General features: G+C 43.3%; 1 protein-coding gene across 1 annotated transcript in view; it reads left to right on the top strand.

Moving 5' to 3' along the window:
- The window catches only part of agpat5 (1-acylglycerol-3-phosphate O-acyltransferase 5 (lysophosphatidic acid acyltransferase, epsilon)), a 123,672-nt gene that overhangs the window by 39,612 nt on the left and 69,603 nt on the right, over positions 1–14,457 (top strand). The window contains 1 exon segment of the mRNA XM_052025080.1: positions 11,027–11,117. Within this exon segment, the coding sequence (XP_051881040.1) occupies positions 11,027–11,117 (91 nt within the window).

The following is a 14,457-nucleotide window of genomic DNA, read 5'->3' as shown; positions in this document are numbered from 1 at the left end:
GAGGTCCCAGAACCGATCCCTGCGGGACACCACTAGTCACTGCCTTCCAATCCAAGGGCACTCCTTCCACCACAACCCTCTGCTTTCTACATGCAAGCCAATTCCTAATCCACACAGCCAAGCTTCCTTGGATCTCTCGGCCTCTGACCTTCTGAAGAAGCCTACCATGAGGAACCTTATCAAATGCCTTACTAAAATCCATGTAAACCACATCCACCACACTGCCCTCATCAATCTTCCCAGTCACCTCCTCAAAGAACTCTATCAGGCTTGTGAGGCAAGATCTTCCCTTCACAAAGCCATGCTGGCTGTCCCTAATCAGTCCACAATGTTTGTGGGTTCATGGACTGTTCAGAAATCTGATGGCAGAAGGGAAGAAGCTGTTCCTGAATCATTGAGTGTGGGTCTTCAGGCTCCTGTACCTCCTCCCTGATGGTAGTAACGAGAAGAGGGCATGTCCTGGATGGTGAGGGTCTTTAGTGGTGGATGCTGCCGCCTTGAAGATGTCCTCGATGGTGGGGAGGGTTGTGCCTGTGATGGAGCTGGCTGAGTCTACAACCCTCTGCAGCCTCTTGCGATCCTGCATATTGAAGCCTCCATACCAGATGGTGATGCAACCAGTCAGAATGCTGCATACGTTGATGGATGATGACCGGTTCCCAATGCTCTTTAATTTTGGAACTGGAGATTTTCACAAACTAATTGCTAAGATTTTTGTTGCATTGAAAAAATGACTTTGTACAGTTGGTAATTTTACTGCACCGCCAAAAGTAACTTAATGATGTCTACTGGGTGCAAGCTTGAAGCTCCACCCAAAAACCAGAAGAATTGTAAGTAGTAATAGAACAATACAGGCCCTTCAAACCACTCCTAAGACTATCTAACCCCTTCCTCCCACATATCCCTCTATCTTAAATTCCTCCATATGCTTTATCTAACAATCTCTTGAATTTGACCAACGTATCAGCCTCCACCACCACCCCAGGCAGTGCATTCCATGCACCAACCACTCTCTGGGTAAAGAATCTCCCTCTGACATTTCCCTTGAACTTCCCACCCATTACCTGAAAGCCATGTCCTCTTGTATTGAGCATTGGTGCCCTGGGAAAGAGGCACTGGCTGTCCACTCTGTTCCTCTCAGTGTTTTGTATACCTCTATCATGTCTCCCCTCATCCTCCTCCTCTCCAATGAGAGAAGCCCTAGCTCCTTTAGTCTCTCCTCACAATCCATACTCCCTAATCCAGGCAGCATCCTGGTAAATCTCCTCTGCACCCTCTCCAACGCCTTCACATCCTTCCTATAATGAGGTGACCAGAACTGGACACAGTACTCTAATGTTCTGGAAGATCAGATGTAGTTATTGTTTAATTATGAATTACTAAAGTAAATGAAGACATTTCCAGTGCATTGGATTAATTAATGATTAAGTAGGTCTTAAGGACAGCAGCTTCCTTTGATGTAGGTTTTGGGCTAGCTTCCAATATTTTGGTACATACCATGTTAAAATTAAAGTTAATTTTAATCCCAAATGAGAAGTTGCAGCATTTAAGGCGTTACTCTGTTGATCAATTACTGGGGGTGGGGGTGTGTGAAGGGAAATTCTTTGTTGTAAAAAGTTAGGTACTTGGAGTGGCAGAGTCTGAGAGGCGACCTGAGAAGTTTATACAGGGGAAAAAAAAAATCGAGAGGCATAGATAGACAGCTGGTATCCTTTCCCCAGGGTTGAAATGTCCAATACCAGAGGCTGTGCATTTAAGGGGAGAGGGGGTAAGTTTAAAGCAGATGTGCCTGGAACATGCTGCTCGAGGCAGTGGTGAAGGCAGATATGATAGAGGCATTTTAGAGGCTCTCAGGCACATGAGTATGCAGAGAATGGAGGGATAGGGACCATGTGTGGCCAGAAGGGATTAGTTTAATTAGGCATCATTAGCTTAATTTGGCATAATATCATGGGCTAGAGGGATTGTTCCTGTGCTGTACTGTTCTGTGTTCCAAGCTCCATAATAACTCAACTTGACATATCAAAACATGCATGGTTGTTTATTCTTCACAATGAAGGAAAATTGAGAATCAATGAAGGTTCATTCCAACAAAGTATTTTGTTGGAAGTACATACTGATAATATACTCGTTCTTTAATTGTTTACATAATGAGTTGGAGTAAAGATTAAAATGACTTGCTGTATCACTGGAAATATTTAGATATTTATTTCTTTGTCATGTACATCGAAACAGTGAAATAAGTCTTTTTGTGTTACTAAGAATGTGCTGTGGGCAGCCCGCAATTGTCACCACTCTTCTGGTGCCAACATAGCATGCCCACAACTTCCTAATCCATACGTCTTTGGAATGTGGGAGGAACCCAGAGCACCCGGAGGAAACACACGTCGACACGGAGAGAACGTACAAGCTCCTTACAGATAACTGTCAGAATTGAACCTGGGTCACTGGCACCGTAATAGCGTCACACTGACAGTTACACTACCATGCCACCTCAATTTCCTGGTGATACACCTATTTTTAGTTCACTTGCTGGGGCATTAATAATTGGCAGTCAGTGCCATTCACCATGGCCTTAATATATTTGATTTTCTATGGCAAGTTGAAGGAGCAATCTTCTTGAAAACAGGAGGGTTTTTAGGCTTGACACTGCTTTGATTGATTATCCCGATTCAGATTTTCCAGTATAGAGCAATACAGATCCTTCAGCCCACGATGTTGTGCTGACATTTTATCCTACTCCAAGATCTATCTAACCCTTCTCTCCCACATAGCCCTCTTTTTTAAAAATCATTTATGTGCCTATCGAAGAGTCTCTTAAATGTCCCTAATGTATCTGCCCCCACAACCTCTGCTGGCAGTGCGTTCCACACACCCACCACTCTGTAAAAGAAAAACAACTTGCCCCTGACGTCCCCCTTATACCTTCTTTCACTCACCTTAAAATTATGTCTCCTTGTGTTAGCCATTTTCACCCTGGGAAAAAGTCTGACTGTCCACTCGATCTAAGCCACTTATCTTGTACTCTTGTACACCTCTATCAAGAGACTTCTCATCCTCCTCCTCTCTAAAGAGAAAAGCCCTAGCTCAATCAACCCATCCTCATAAGACATGCTCTCGAATCCAGGCAGCATCCTGGTAAATCTCCTCTGCACCCTCTCTAAAGCTTCCACATCCTTCCTATAATGAGGTGACCAGAACTGAACAATACTCCCAAGTGTGGTCTAACCAGAGTTCTATAGAGCTGCAACGTTAGCTCACCCCAACTAATGAAGGCCAACGGACCATATGCCTTCTTAACAACCCGATCAACCTGCATGGCAACCTTAAGGGATCTGTGGACATGGACCCCAAGATCCCTGTTTCTCCACACTGCCAAGAGTCCTGCCTTGTAGTCTGCCTTCAAATTCGATCTCCCGAAGTATATCACTTTGCATTTTTTCGGATTGAACTCCATCTGCCACTTCTCAGCCCATGTCTGCATCCTATTAATGTTATGTTCTAACCGAGAGCAACCTTCTACGCTATCCACAACACCACCAACCTTTGTGTCAGCAGCAAACTTGCTAACCCACCCTTCCACATCCTCATCCAAGTCATTTATATTAAAAAAAAGTCACAAAGAGCAGGGGTCTCAGAACAGGTCCCTGTGGGACACTACTAGTCACAGACCTCCAGGCAGAATACTCTCCATCTATAGCCACCCTCTGTCTTTTGTGGGTGAGCCAATTCTGAATCCACACTGCCAAGTTTCCCTGGATCCCATTCCTCCTGACTTTCTGAATGAGCCTTCCATGAGGAACCTTATCAAATGCCTTCCTAAAATCCACGTACACCACATCCACTGCTCTACCTTCATCAATGTGCTTTGTCACATCCTCAAAGAATTCAATCAGGCTCGTGAGGCACGACCTGCCCCTTACAAAGCCATGCTAACTGTCCCTAATCAGCCTATGCTTCTCCAAATGCCCATAAATCCTGTCTCTAAGAATCTTCTCCAGTAATTTGCCCACCACTGAAGAAAGACTTGGTTTGTAATTCCCAGGGTTGTCCCTACTCCCTTTCTTGAAAGAAAGAACAACATTTGCCACCCTCCAATCATCCGGCACTACTACTATAGCCAGTGAGGACGCAAAGGTCATGACGCAAAGGTCATTGCCAAAGTCGCAGCCCTCTATTCCTTTGCTTCCCGTAATAACCTTAGATATATCCCATCTGTCCCCGGTAACTTATCTATCCAGACATTTTTCAATAGTTCCAGCACATCCTCTTTCTTCATGTCGACATGCTCTAGCATATCAGACTGTTGTACACCATCCTCACAAGCGTCAAGGTCTCTCTCTCTCTCTCTCTCTGGTGAACACTGAAGCAGAGTATTCATTAAGGACCTCCCCTACCTTTTCCGACTCCAGGCACATGTTTCCACTTTTATCCCTGATCAGGCCTACCCTCACTCTAGTCATCCTCCGATTCTTCACAAAGGTGTAGAACACCTTGGGTTTTTCCTCGATCCTACTTGCCAAGCACTTCTCATGCCCCCGTCTAGCTTTCCCAAGTCCATTCTTAAGCTCCCTCTTGGCTACCTTGTAACTCTCCAGAGCCCTGACTGATCCATGTTTTTTAAATATACTGTATCAGGAATCCTTCCCGGAGATTCCTTACAAACTCTGCCGCATCTATCCCCTTTACACTAAGGAGGTGCCAATCAATATCAAGGAAGTTGAAATTACCCATGACAACCCGGTTATTTTTGCACATTTCCAAAATTTGCCTCCTGATCTGCTCTTCAGTGTCTCTGCTGCTATGGGGGGGGGGGGGGGGGGTGTTCTGTAGAATACTCCTAATAGAGTGATCACTCCCTTCCTGTATCTGACTTCCACCCACACTGACTCAGTGGACAATCCCAATAGAACATCCTCCCTTTCTACAGCTGTGACACTGTCCCTGATCAGCAAAGCCTCTCCCCACCTCTTTTACCTCCGTCCCTGTCCCTTTTGAAACATCTAAACCCTGGAATATCCAGCAGCCATTTCTGCCCTTGTGACAGCCAAGTCTCTGTACTGGCCACCACATCATAGTTCCGTGTACTTACCCATGCTCTAAGTTCATCAGCCTTGTTCCTGATACTTCTCACATTAAAGTAGACACACTTCAGCCCATCCAACTGATTGCAATTTTGCCCTTTCAACTGTCTCTCCTTCCTCACAGTCTTTCTATACTCTGCATCTACTTGTACAGTAAATGAACCAACCTCTGACCTATCACTCGGGTCCCCATCCCCCTGCCAAACTAGTTTAAACCCTCCCCAACAGTTCCAGCAAACCTGCCCGCAAGAATATTGGTCCCCTCCAGTTCAGGTGTAACCCTTCCCTTTTGTACAGGTCATACCTTCCCCATGAGAGATCCCACTAATCAACAAATCTGAAACCCTGCCCCCTGGACCAATTCTTCAGCCACACATTCATTTGCCAAATCAACCTATTGTTACCCTCATTGGCATGTGGCACAGGCAGCAACCCAGAGATTACTACCCTCGAGGTCCTGCTTTTCAGCTTCCTACCGAGCTCCCTATATTCCCTCTTCAGGACCTCCTGTCTTTTCCTACTGATGTCATTGGTACCAATATGTAACTCGACCTCTGGCTGTTCGCCCTCCCCCTTCAGAATGCTGTGGACCCAATCCAAGACGTCCCTGACCCTGGCACCAGGGAGACAAGATACCATCCAGGAGTCTCTTTCACATTGATAGAATCTCCCGTCTGCTCCCTATCACTACAGCTCTCCTCTTCTCCCTCCTTTCCTTCTTCACCATACAACCATGCTCAGTGCCAGAGACCTGGTTACTGGAACTTTCCCCTGGTAGGTCATTCCCCCCCCCCCCCCCCACTCCTCCCCCAATAGTATCCAAAGCAGTACACCTGTTATTTCAGGGGAATGGCTACAGGGGTACTCTGCACTACCTGACAGTTACCCAGCTACCTGCCTCCTATGGCTTAGGAGTGACTGCCTCCCTGTAGCCCCTGTCTATGAACTCCTTATAGGAGCTGAAGGTCATCCAGCTGCAGCTCCAGTTCCCTAACACGGTCTGTAAGGAGCTGCAGCTGGATGCACCTCGGGCAGATGTAGTTATCAGGGAGACTGGATGTCTCCCAGAACTCCCACGTGTCACAAGATGAACACACCCCATTTCCTGGAGCCATTTTAACTACTCTAGACTTGCACTAAAGGAAAAATTAAAGAGAAAAGAAACAAACAAACTTACCAGAGACTTGACTTGGCCTTCACCTCCTCTCGCCAAAGCCCCTTGAACTGATGCCTCAGTGCCTCACTCTAACACTGGTCCACTCCAACAATGGCTACTCTGCTTGACCCTACCTACTTTTAATCGGCTGCTGTTAATTAGCCAATCAATAATGTGCCTCTTTTAGACTCCTGCAAGGTGAAACTCACAAGCACAGAGACTCGCCTCTTTTCAAAGCTCCCCCTCCAAATCTCAACTCTGCAAGGTGAAACTCTCAAGAGACTGCAGATGCTGGAAATCTGGAGCAACACGCACACAAAATGCTGGAGGAAGTCAGCAGGTCAGGCAGCATCTGTGGAGGGAAATGGGCAGTCAAAGTTTCAGGTCAAGACCCTTCATCGAGACTGGAAAGAAGGAGGGGAGAAGCCAGTATAGGAGGGTGGGGGTAAGTGATGGAGCGAGAGCTGCTGGGTGATCAGTGGACCCAGGTGAGGTGGGGGAGGGCGGAAAGTGGCAATGTTGTAAGAAGCTGGGTGGTGATAGGTGGAAGTGACAAAGGGCTGAAGATGATGGAATCTGATAGGATAGGATAGTGGATCATGGAATAAAGGGAAAGAGGTGAGGAGGGGAACTGGAGGGAGGAATGTGTGGGTGATGGGCAGATTGAGAAGGTGGGGGTGAAGAGAAGGGGTGATGGGGCTGAGGCATAAGGGAAAACCAAAGGGTGGGGGGGAGAACAGGGGGAGGGGTTACCAGAAGTTAGAGAAATCGATGTCGATGCCGTCAGGTTGGAGATTACCAAAACGGAATATGAGGTGCTGTTCCTTCAGATCTCACTGATGTAGAGGAGGCTGCACTGGGAGCACTGGATGCAATAAATGACACCGATGGATTCACATTTCATTTTCCAGGTCTTGACACACTCTGTCTTAAGCGAAATGCGCATAAAGAAATGAACAATATTTTTAAGTTTTTGAGGTGAACATCCTTTAGTTACAATTGCCTCTATCCATGAATTGTAAAGGAAAATTCAAGATATGTACAGGTATAGGGCTTTAGTTCTGCATAGTCATCACTTCAGAAGGATGTTTGAACTGCTCAGATGATTTATGTAGGTGACTATTACACTATTATTACTCCTTTCCAAAGAAAGCTCTTCTCAATAGCCATTTCTTGCTGATACAAATCCAGAGGAATTGAGAATGAACTATTTAACTATTTAATTTCTTCAGCTGAAGTAAAGGTCTGCAAGCTCTTTGTAATTAAAAAGAATGCAGATTCTTAACAATATGATGTGAAACCTAATTGTAATATTACATATATTCATAAAGGACAATTTTATGGAATTAATGAGGAAATTAAAAACAAGTTACCAATCTTTGCAAAGGAAGAAGAGCATGTGTCCAGGCACTTGGGAGATTCTGAGTTCCCAGTGGGATCTGATCTTTGCACGTTGTTCCAATGTTATCACTTTTTACTCGTGCATTTTACTTGATCCAAAATCACATCCAATAGGAAGGTAATAAAGGATTGAATCTCTGATTCACGATTTCCATGCTCATTTTCCCCATACCTGAACAGGAGTCAAGTGTTTTTAACGGCAACTGTTTTACTTACTAGTTGAGGCTAAATGCATATTAGAGGAGCAACACCTCATATTCCGTTTTGGTAATCTCCAACCTGACGGTATCAACATAGATTTCTCTAACTTCTGGTAACCCCTCCCCTCTCTTTCTTTCCCCCTCCCCTTTTGTTTTCCCTTATCCCTCTTGCTCTTTACCCCTTCTCTTTTCCCCTCCCCGGCCCTCATGACCTGCCCATCACCCACACCTTCCTCCCTCTGGTTCTCACCTCCTTCCCTTTATTCCGTGGTCCACTGTCCTATCAGATTCCATTTGTACAGCCCTTTGCCCTTTTGTGCCTCTTCCACCTGTCACCTCCCAGCTTCTCACATCGTTCCCACTCTCCTCCACCCCTTCCCCCACCTTGACCTACCTCCCCACCCACCTGGATTCACCTATCACCCGCCAGCTTGTGCTCCTCCCCCACTCTTTCATTCTGGTTTCTGCCCTCTTCCTTTCCAGGCTTGATGGAGGGTCTCGGCCCCAAACATCGACTGTTTCTTTCCCTCCATCAATGCTCCCTGACCTGCCGAGTTCCTCCAGCATTTTGTGTGTGTTGCTCCAGATTTCCAGCATCTGCAGTCTTGCTTTCATGACACTTTTTAAAATAGTGAATTTGTTTCAAGTTTTACTTTGCATATTTGCAGTTGAAATCAATTACAGCAGCTGAGGTTTTTGCATATCCTGAATGAAAATATATTAATTCCTCCTTTTTGATTCCACTCCCCTTCTCTCGTGGGATGGATGTGGAAGTTTTCTGTATAATATTTGTCTGCATTTACTAGCGTCTGGGTTTCCATAGAAAATTATATATAAAAAGAATTACAGAAGCAGAAATTGAAATTCTGGTCAGCCAATGACTAACTTTAGTTGGAATTAAGAAATTCACTTAGAATGGGGCTTTCCAGAACTGAAGGTTTATCATGCGTGAATTTCTAATGCAAATACCCTAGTATAACTAAAGCAATATTTCTATGTTAGCTAAATTTGTACTCTATTTTAAGTTGACATATTGATATGTTTTCCAAACCTTACTTTTAACTTGGTTTTGCCAAGCGGACAGCTATCAGTTATTGAATCAATTTACTTTTGATTATTATGGCCCCAGATTTTGTATAACTGTTTATTCAATGAATGACGTCCACTGTTAAATTTGTCTTCAGCTGCTTTGTGTATCTTGCTGCAAGTTGATAGAAAGTTGAGCTGGAAGTAACGTAGAGCCCTCTATCAGGCACTTGGGATTCGAGTGAAAAGAGCAACCAACTGTGTTAATCCTTAACCAAGCATCTGAAAGTATTACACAATGATCCCTGTGCAAGCAAGTCAAAATGGTGAATTACACCCGATTTAAAAAAAAATGATGCAAAACAAAGCTGAATTTAGAGAAATGGAGAAAAGTGGTGTAAAGAGCTTTTTTAAAAGAAAATTGAATTCCCAAATACCAGTTAAAATCTGAAGGCCTGAGACTCCACATCAGTAATGGTTATTTTACAGTGCTAGTAACTGCTATGTCCTTAAAATATATAGACTAGAAATAAGTTCTGCAGTGAGCTTGCTTTGTATTAACAACACATGTATAGGAGCTCTTGAGATGCTGGAATGTAGTACAATATTTCAGTGTTTCATTTGCATTTGCTCATAATATCGATTAGTATCGCCATTATATGGACAGCAATTTTTGGACCATGATTGTGAATATTGCGTACATCTGGAAGTCATTGTTAAACTGTCATCTCAGTAAGGATTCAAATGAAGTCCTGAACCATAAATCCTAATGATTGCTAGTTTGTGTGTTTTCACAATTTAAAGGTGTTATGGCCATTGCTAATAAAGATGTTGTATACTGTATCAAACATTTGAAGAATAAAATGGTGATGCATATTAAGTAAGTTTACTGAATATTAATCAGAAGGATTCATCTGAAATAAGTGGTGTATACATTGTTTGAATGCTCTAATGCTCAATGGGCTCATTCCTCTATTCAACTCCAATTGCCCCACTGTTGCTGAAAGTTGTATGTGTACCAGAATCCTGCATGTCATCGTATAAGATAAGTTTAACATAACTGTTAATTATAAAATGAATAAAACAGAAACTCTTTTAATGGTCTATTTTCAGCTTCATGGTTCCTGCCAAATGACATTTTCCCATGGTTCTAATGAAAGAAAGAACCATTGCAACTTTTGAATTGATATATTGTGTTTGCCAAAATATGTCTTCCGCAAGTAATATTTGAAATGTGCTTCTGAAGTTTCCCAGCTGTCATTTAGTTATTTTAGTCCCCCATTTTAATCATTTTGTACAAGACCTTGAACTTTGGGATGTGCTTCCTCATAATCCATGGAATGTTATGGATTATACGCCTAAAAGCCTGGATCGACAATATACAATCAGTATCTATCTGGGAGGTGCTTAGCTTGCTGGGAACAGAATGTGCTGAGGGTTTTATTGCAAGTTTGGGATGTGGCGGCGGTGGGGGATTCCACTGAAGATCTTTCAACTGCCAGTGGGTTACTTAAACTGTGGGGATTTGGTGCAGGTGGAAGTCTGGTTTAAAAAAGGGCATCCCAAGCATGCATGGTATTTTCTCAGTTCTGAATGGAACTTGTAATCGCCTGAGAAATAAACACAATACTGTCCAGCCTATGACAGTGTCTGTAAAATTAAAATGCACACTCAGGCTCTGAATGTATATCCTTCATCAGATTCATTGTTATGCTCCTGTCCTCTTCTGGTCAGTTCACACTACCAAGAATTGTTTAAGTTTTCCATCTTTGAGAAATATTCTGAAGAATACCATGTACTGAGGCAATGGAGCATACCAGTGGTGTGTGTCTGCTTTTAACATTGACATCAAGGAATACATTAAGATTTTGAAGTATTAGACTTGCAGGCAACAAAATATGGACACCATATTTCAGGCATTAAAATAACTGAGCAGCTTGCCCTTTGCATGTTGTGCCTTGAACATGTTGGCATTGAACTCCTCACTAGGAGATCACTGGCATCTTCAGTAAAAAGGAAACAGTGCTTCCTTCTCTCTCCAGTTTTGCCATTGACTTGCCCATTATCCATCTGTCTCCTACCTGTCTGACTTGTTGACATTTTTTCTCTCTTGATCTCAAAGTGAGCACATTTTAATAAGTTTTCATTTTCTTCTTCAGACTTTCCTTGTAATTTTCCCAGAAGGAACCCGTTACAACCCAGATAATCCACAAGTGATTGCAGCAAGTCAGGCTTATGCTCGTAAAGAAGGTGAGATGCATTGACATTTAAATAACGTTTATGCAGCACGTGGGTCTTATGCCCTGAACTTGAATTTAAGTGTTGCTCTGTTGAAGAAACTGCAGTCTCTGTTGGCTGCAAGAGGAAAGTGTTTGGTATTCTCACATGGAGAGGCTCAGGAACTGATAAGGTAGAAGAGTGCATATCAGTTTTTTTTGTACCAAAAAAGGCAAAAGAATCCTTTGCACGTCACCTTATGTGCTAATTGTTTTAAAAGTTACTTAATTATCATAGCCTCCCAGCCAGATAAGTTACTTTGTGCTTTTGATGTAAAAAAAAATAAATTGGTATTATGATGTGATATTACAGTGTTTGTTGTTGGACAGCATTGTAGTTTGCAGTAGTTTCTGCAGCTTAAGTGTTGGGTTTGAGTAAACTCCGGTGATAATTTTCTTCAGTTCTGCTGCTCAGCAGTGGAAAACAAACCATCAGTATTTGAGGCATGTTTCATTAGATATCAATGCTATGGTTAGTAATAACAGCATCATAACTTGTTCTTAGGCTTAAGATTTTAATCATAGTCTCATAGCAGCAATTGCATTGCTTGTGGAGATAGAAGAGACTGCAGATTCTGGAATCTGGAGCAACAACCAACCTTGTTGGAGGAACTCAGTGGGTAAAGCAGCATCTGTGAGGGGGAAAGGAATGTTTGATATTTTGGGTGAAACCCTGCACCCAAAATGTTGACCATACCATCCCCACCCGCCCCCCCCCACCCCCCCACAGATGCTGGCTGACCTGCTGGGCTCCTCCAGCAGGTTGTTAGTTACTGCATTGCTTTTCTCAGATTCACTAAACATAACTGTGATCTGTTTATCCTGGAAGAAAAAGGAGCAAAGCATAAATTTAAATTGATCTCACTGAATAAAGAAGTCAAGCCTTGTCTATATTACTAAAAATACAGGGCATGCTTTAGGATTAGTAGAGGCACTTCAACAATAACCAAGAAGGAGTCACCAGAATTTGGCACAGGTCTCCAGTTGATTGCTGTTAGGTTTTTAATACATTATACTATTGCCCAAGTGACAATGCATTGATGATTGAAGGACCTGCAAAACATTGTAAGTGTCATTAACTTTTCCCACAGAACTTTTTTGATCTTTTTGGTTTGCCTTTGTGCTTTAAGGCTAGGGTTTCTGCTTTGGTAACACTTGATAATTTGGGTGGTGATACCGTTGAGTTTTTCTTTGAAGTGAAACCAATTTCTGCTGGTTAATGCCAAAAGTAAAACTTTCCAAGGACAAGTGGTGCTGACGAGTGTAACTTACTGTTTCTTGCATTTAAACAAAAGTTCTATATTTCACAGTAGTGAACTGGTTCAGTATAGAGCAAAAAACAAATTGCTGAGACAGGCCAGTAGGTGATAAGGGGACCAAGGAGTTGAGAAGGATGGTGGGCAGATGGAGCCAGGTGGAGTGGAGTCGGGAGACAGAGGCAGGTAGGTGATAGGTGGAAGTGGACAAGTGCTGCTCCGGGGGGTTTAAACTAGATTTGCAGGGGGAGGGGAACCAGAGTGTTAGAGCAGATAGTGAGGTGGAGGAGGACAAAGGTCATGCGAGGACTGCAGGTATCGACAGAAATCAAAGGTTTGTACGTGATAGAAATGTTCTCAGGTGCATCTATTTCAATGCAAGGAGTATTGTAGGTAAAGCAGATGAGTTTAGGGCGTGGATTGGCACGTGGGATTATGACATTATTGCTATTATTGAGACTTGGATGCAGGAGGGGCAGGACTGGCAGCTTAATGTTCTGGGGTTCCGTTGTTTCAGACGTGAGAGAGGGGAGGGATGGAAGGGGGAGGAGTGGCATTACTAGTCAGGGAAAATCTCATAGCTGTGCGTAGACAGGACAGCCCAGAGGGCTCGTCCACAGAGGCCATATGGGTGGAGCTGAGGAACAGGAAAGGTGTGGCCACACTAATACGGTTGTATTATAGCCTGCCCAGTAGTCAGAAAGAATTGGAGGAACAAATCTATAGTGAGATAGCAGACAGATGTAAGAAACAGAAAGTTGTAATAGTAGGGGATTTTAACTTTCCTCATATTGACTGGGACTCCCTCACTGTGAAAGGGCTGGATGGCTTGGAATTTGTCAAATGTGTTCAGGAAAGTTTTCTAAATCAATATATAGGGGTACCAACAAGAGAGAATGCAATACTTGATCGCCTATTAGGGAACCAGACAGGTCAGGTGACAGAAGTATGTGTAGGTGAACATTTTGGGTCCAGTGACCATAATGTCATTAGTTTCAAGTTAATTATGGATAAGGATAGGTCCGGTCCTCGAGTTGAGGTTCTAAATTGGAGAAAGGCCAATTTTGTGGAAATGAGAAAGGATCTAGGAAGAGTGGATTGGGATAAGTTGTCTCCCGGCAAGGATATGTTCCGTAAGTGGAAGGTCTTCAAAGGTGAAATTTTGAGTGTGCAGAGTTTGCATGTTCCTGCCAGGATTAAAGGCACAGTTAACAAGCATAGGGAACCTTGGTTTTCAAGGGATATTGGCGATCTGGTTAAGAGAAAGAGAGAGGTGTATAGCAGGTATAGGCAACTAGGAACAAATGAGGTACTTGAAGAGTATAGAAAAAGTAAGGAAATCAGGAAGGCAAAAAAAAGACATGAGGTTGCTTTGGCAGATAATGTGAAGGTAAACTTGAAGGGTTTCTACAAGTATATGAAGAGTAAAAGGATAGTAAGGGACAAAATTGGTCCCCTAGAAGATTAGAGTGGTTGTCTAGGTGTGGAGCCTCAGGAGATGGGGGAGATCTTAAACAGTTTTTTTGCATCAGTATTTACTCAGGAAACTGGCATCGTGGATATGGAAGGAAGGGAAACAAGCAGTAGGGTCATGGAACATATAGAGATTAAAGAGGAGGAGGTGCTTGATGCCTTACAGCGAATAAAGGTAGATAAATTCCCCGGGCCTGACAAGATATATCCTTGGACCTTGAGAGAGACCAGTGTAGAAATTGCAGGGGCCCTGGCAGATATATTTAAAATGTCCTTAGCCACAGGTGCGGTGCCAGAGGACTGGAGGGTAGCTCATGTTGTTCCATTGTTTAAAAAGGGATCTAAAAGTAAACCAGGTAATTACAGGCTGGTGAGCCTGACATCAGTAGTAGGTAAATTATTGGAAGGTGTTCTGAGAGATCGGATATACAAGTATTTGGATAGACAAAGGCTGATTAAGGATAGTCAGCATGGCTTTGTGCGTGGTAGCTCGTGTTTAACAAATCTTGTAGAGTTTTTCGAGGAGTTTGCCAAGAAAGTAGATGAAGGAAAGGCTGTGGATGTTGTCTACATGGACTTTAGTAA

This window comes from Pristis pectinata, chromosome 10 (genome assembly GCF_009764475.1).
Source record: "Pristis pectinata isolate sPriPec2 chromosome 10, sPriPec2.1.pri, whole genome shotgun sequence".
In the NCBI taxonomy this organism is placed as follows: Eukaryota; Metazoa; Chordata; class Chondrichthyes; order Rhinopristiformes; family Pristidae; genus Pristis; species Pristis pectinata.
Note: the sequence above shows the minus strand (reverse complement) of the source record. Positions and strands in the feature narration are given on the sequence as shown.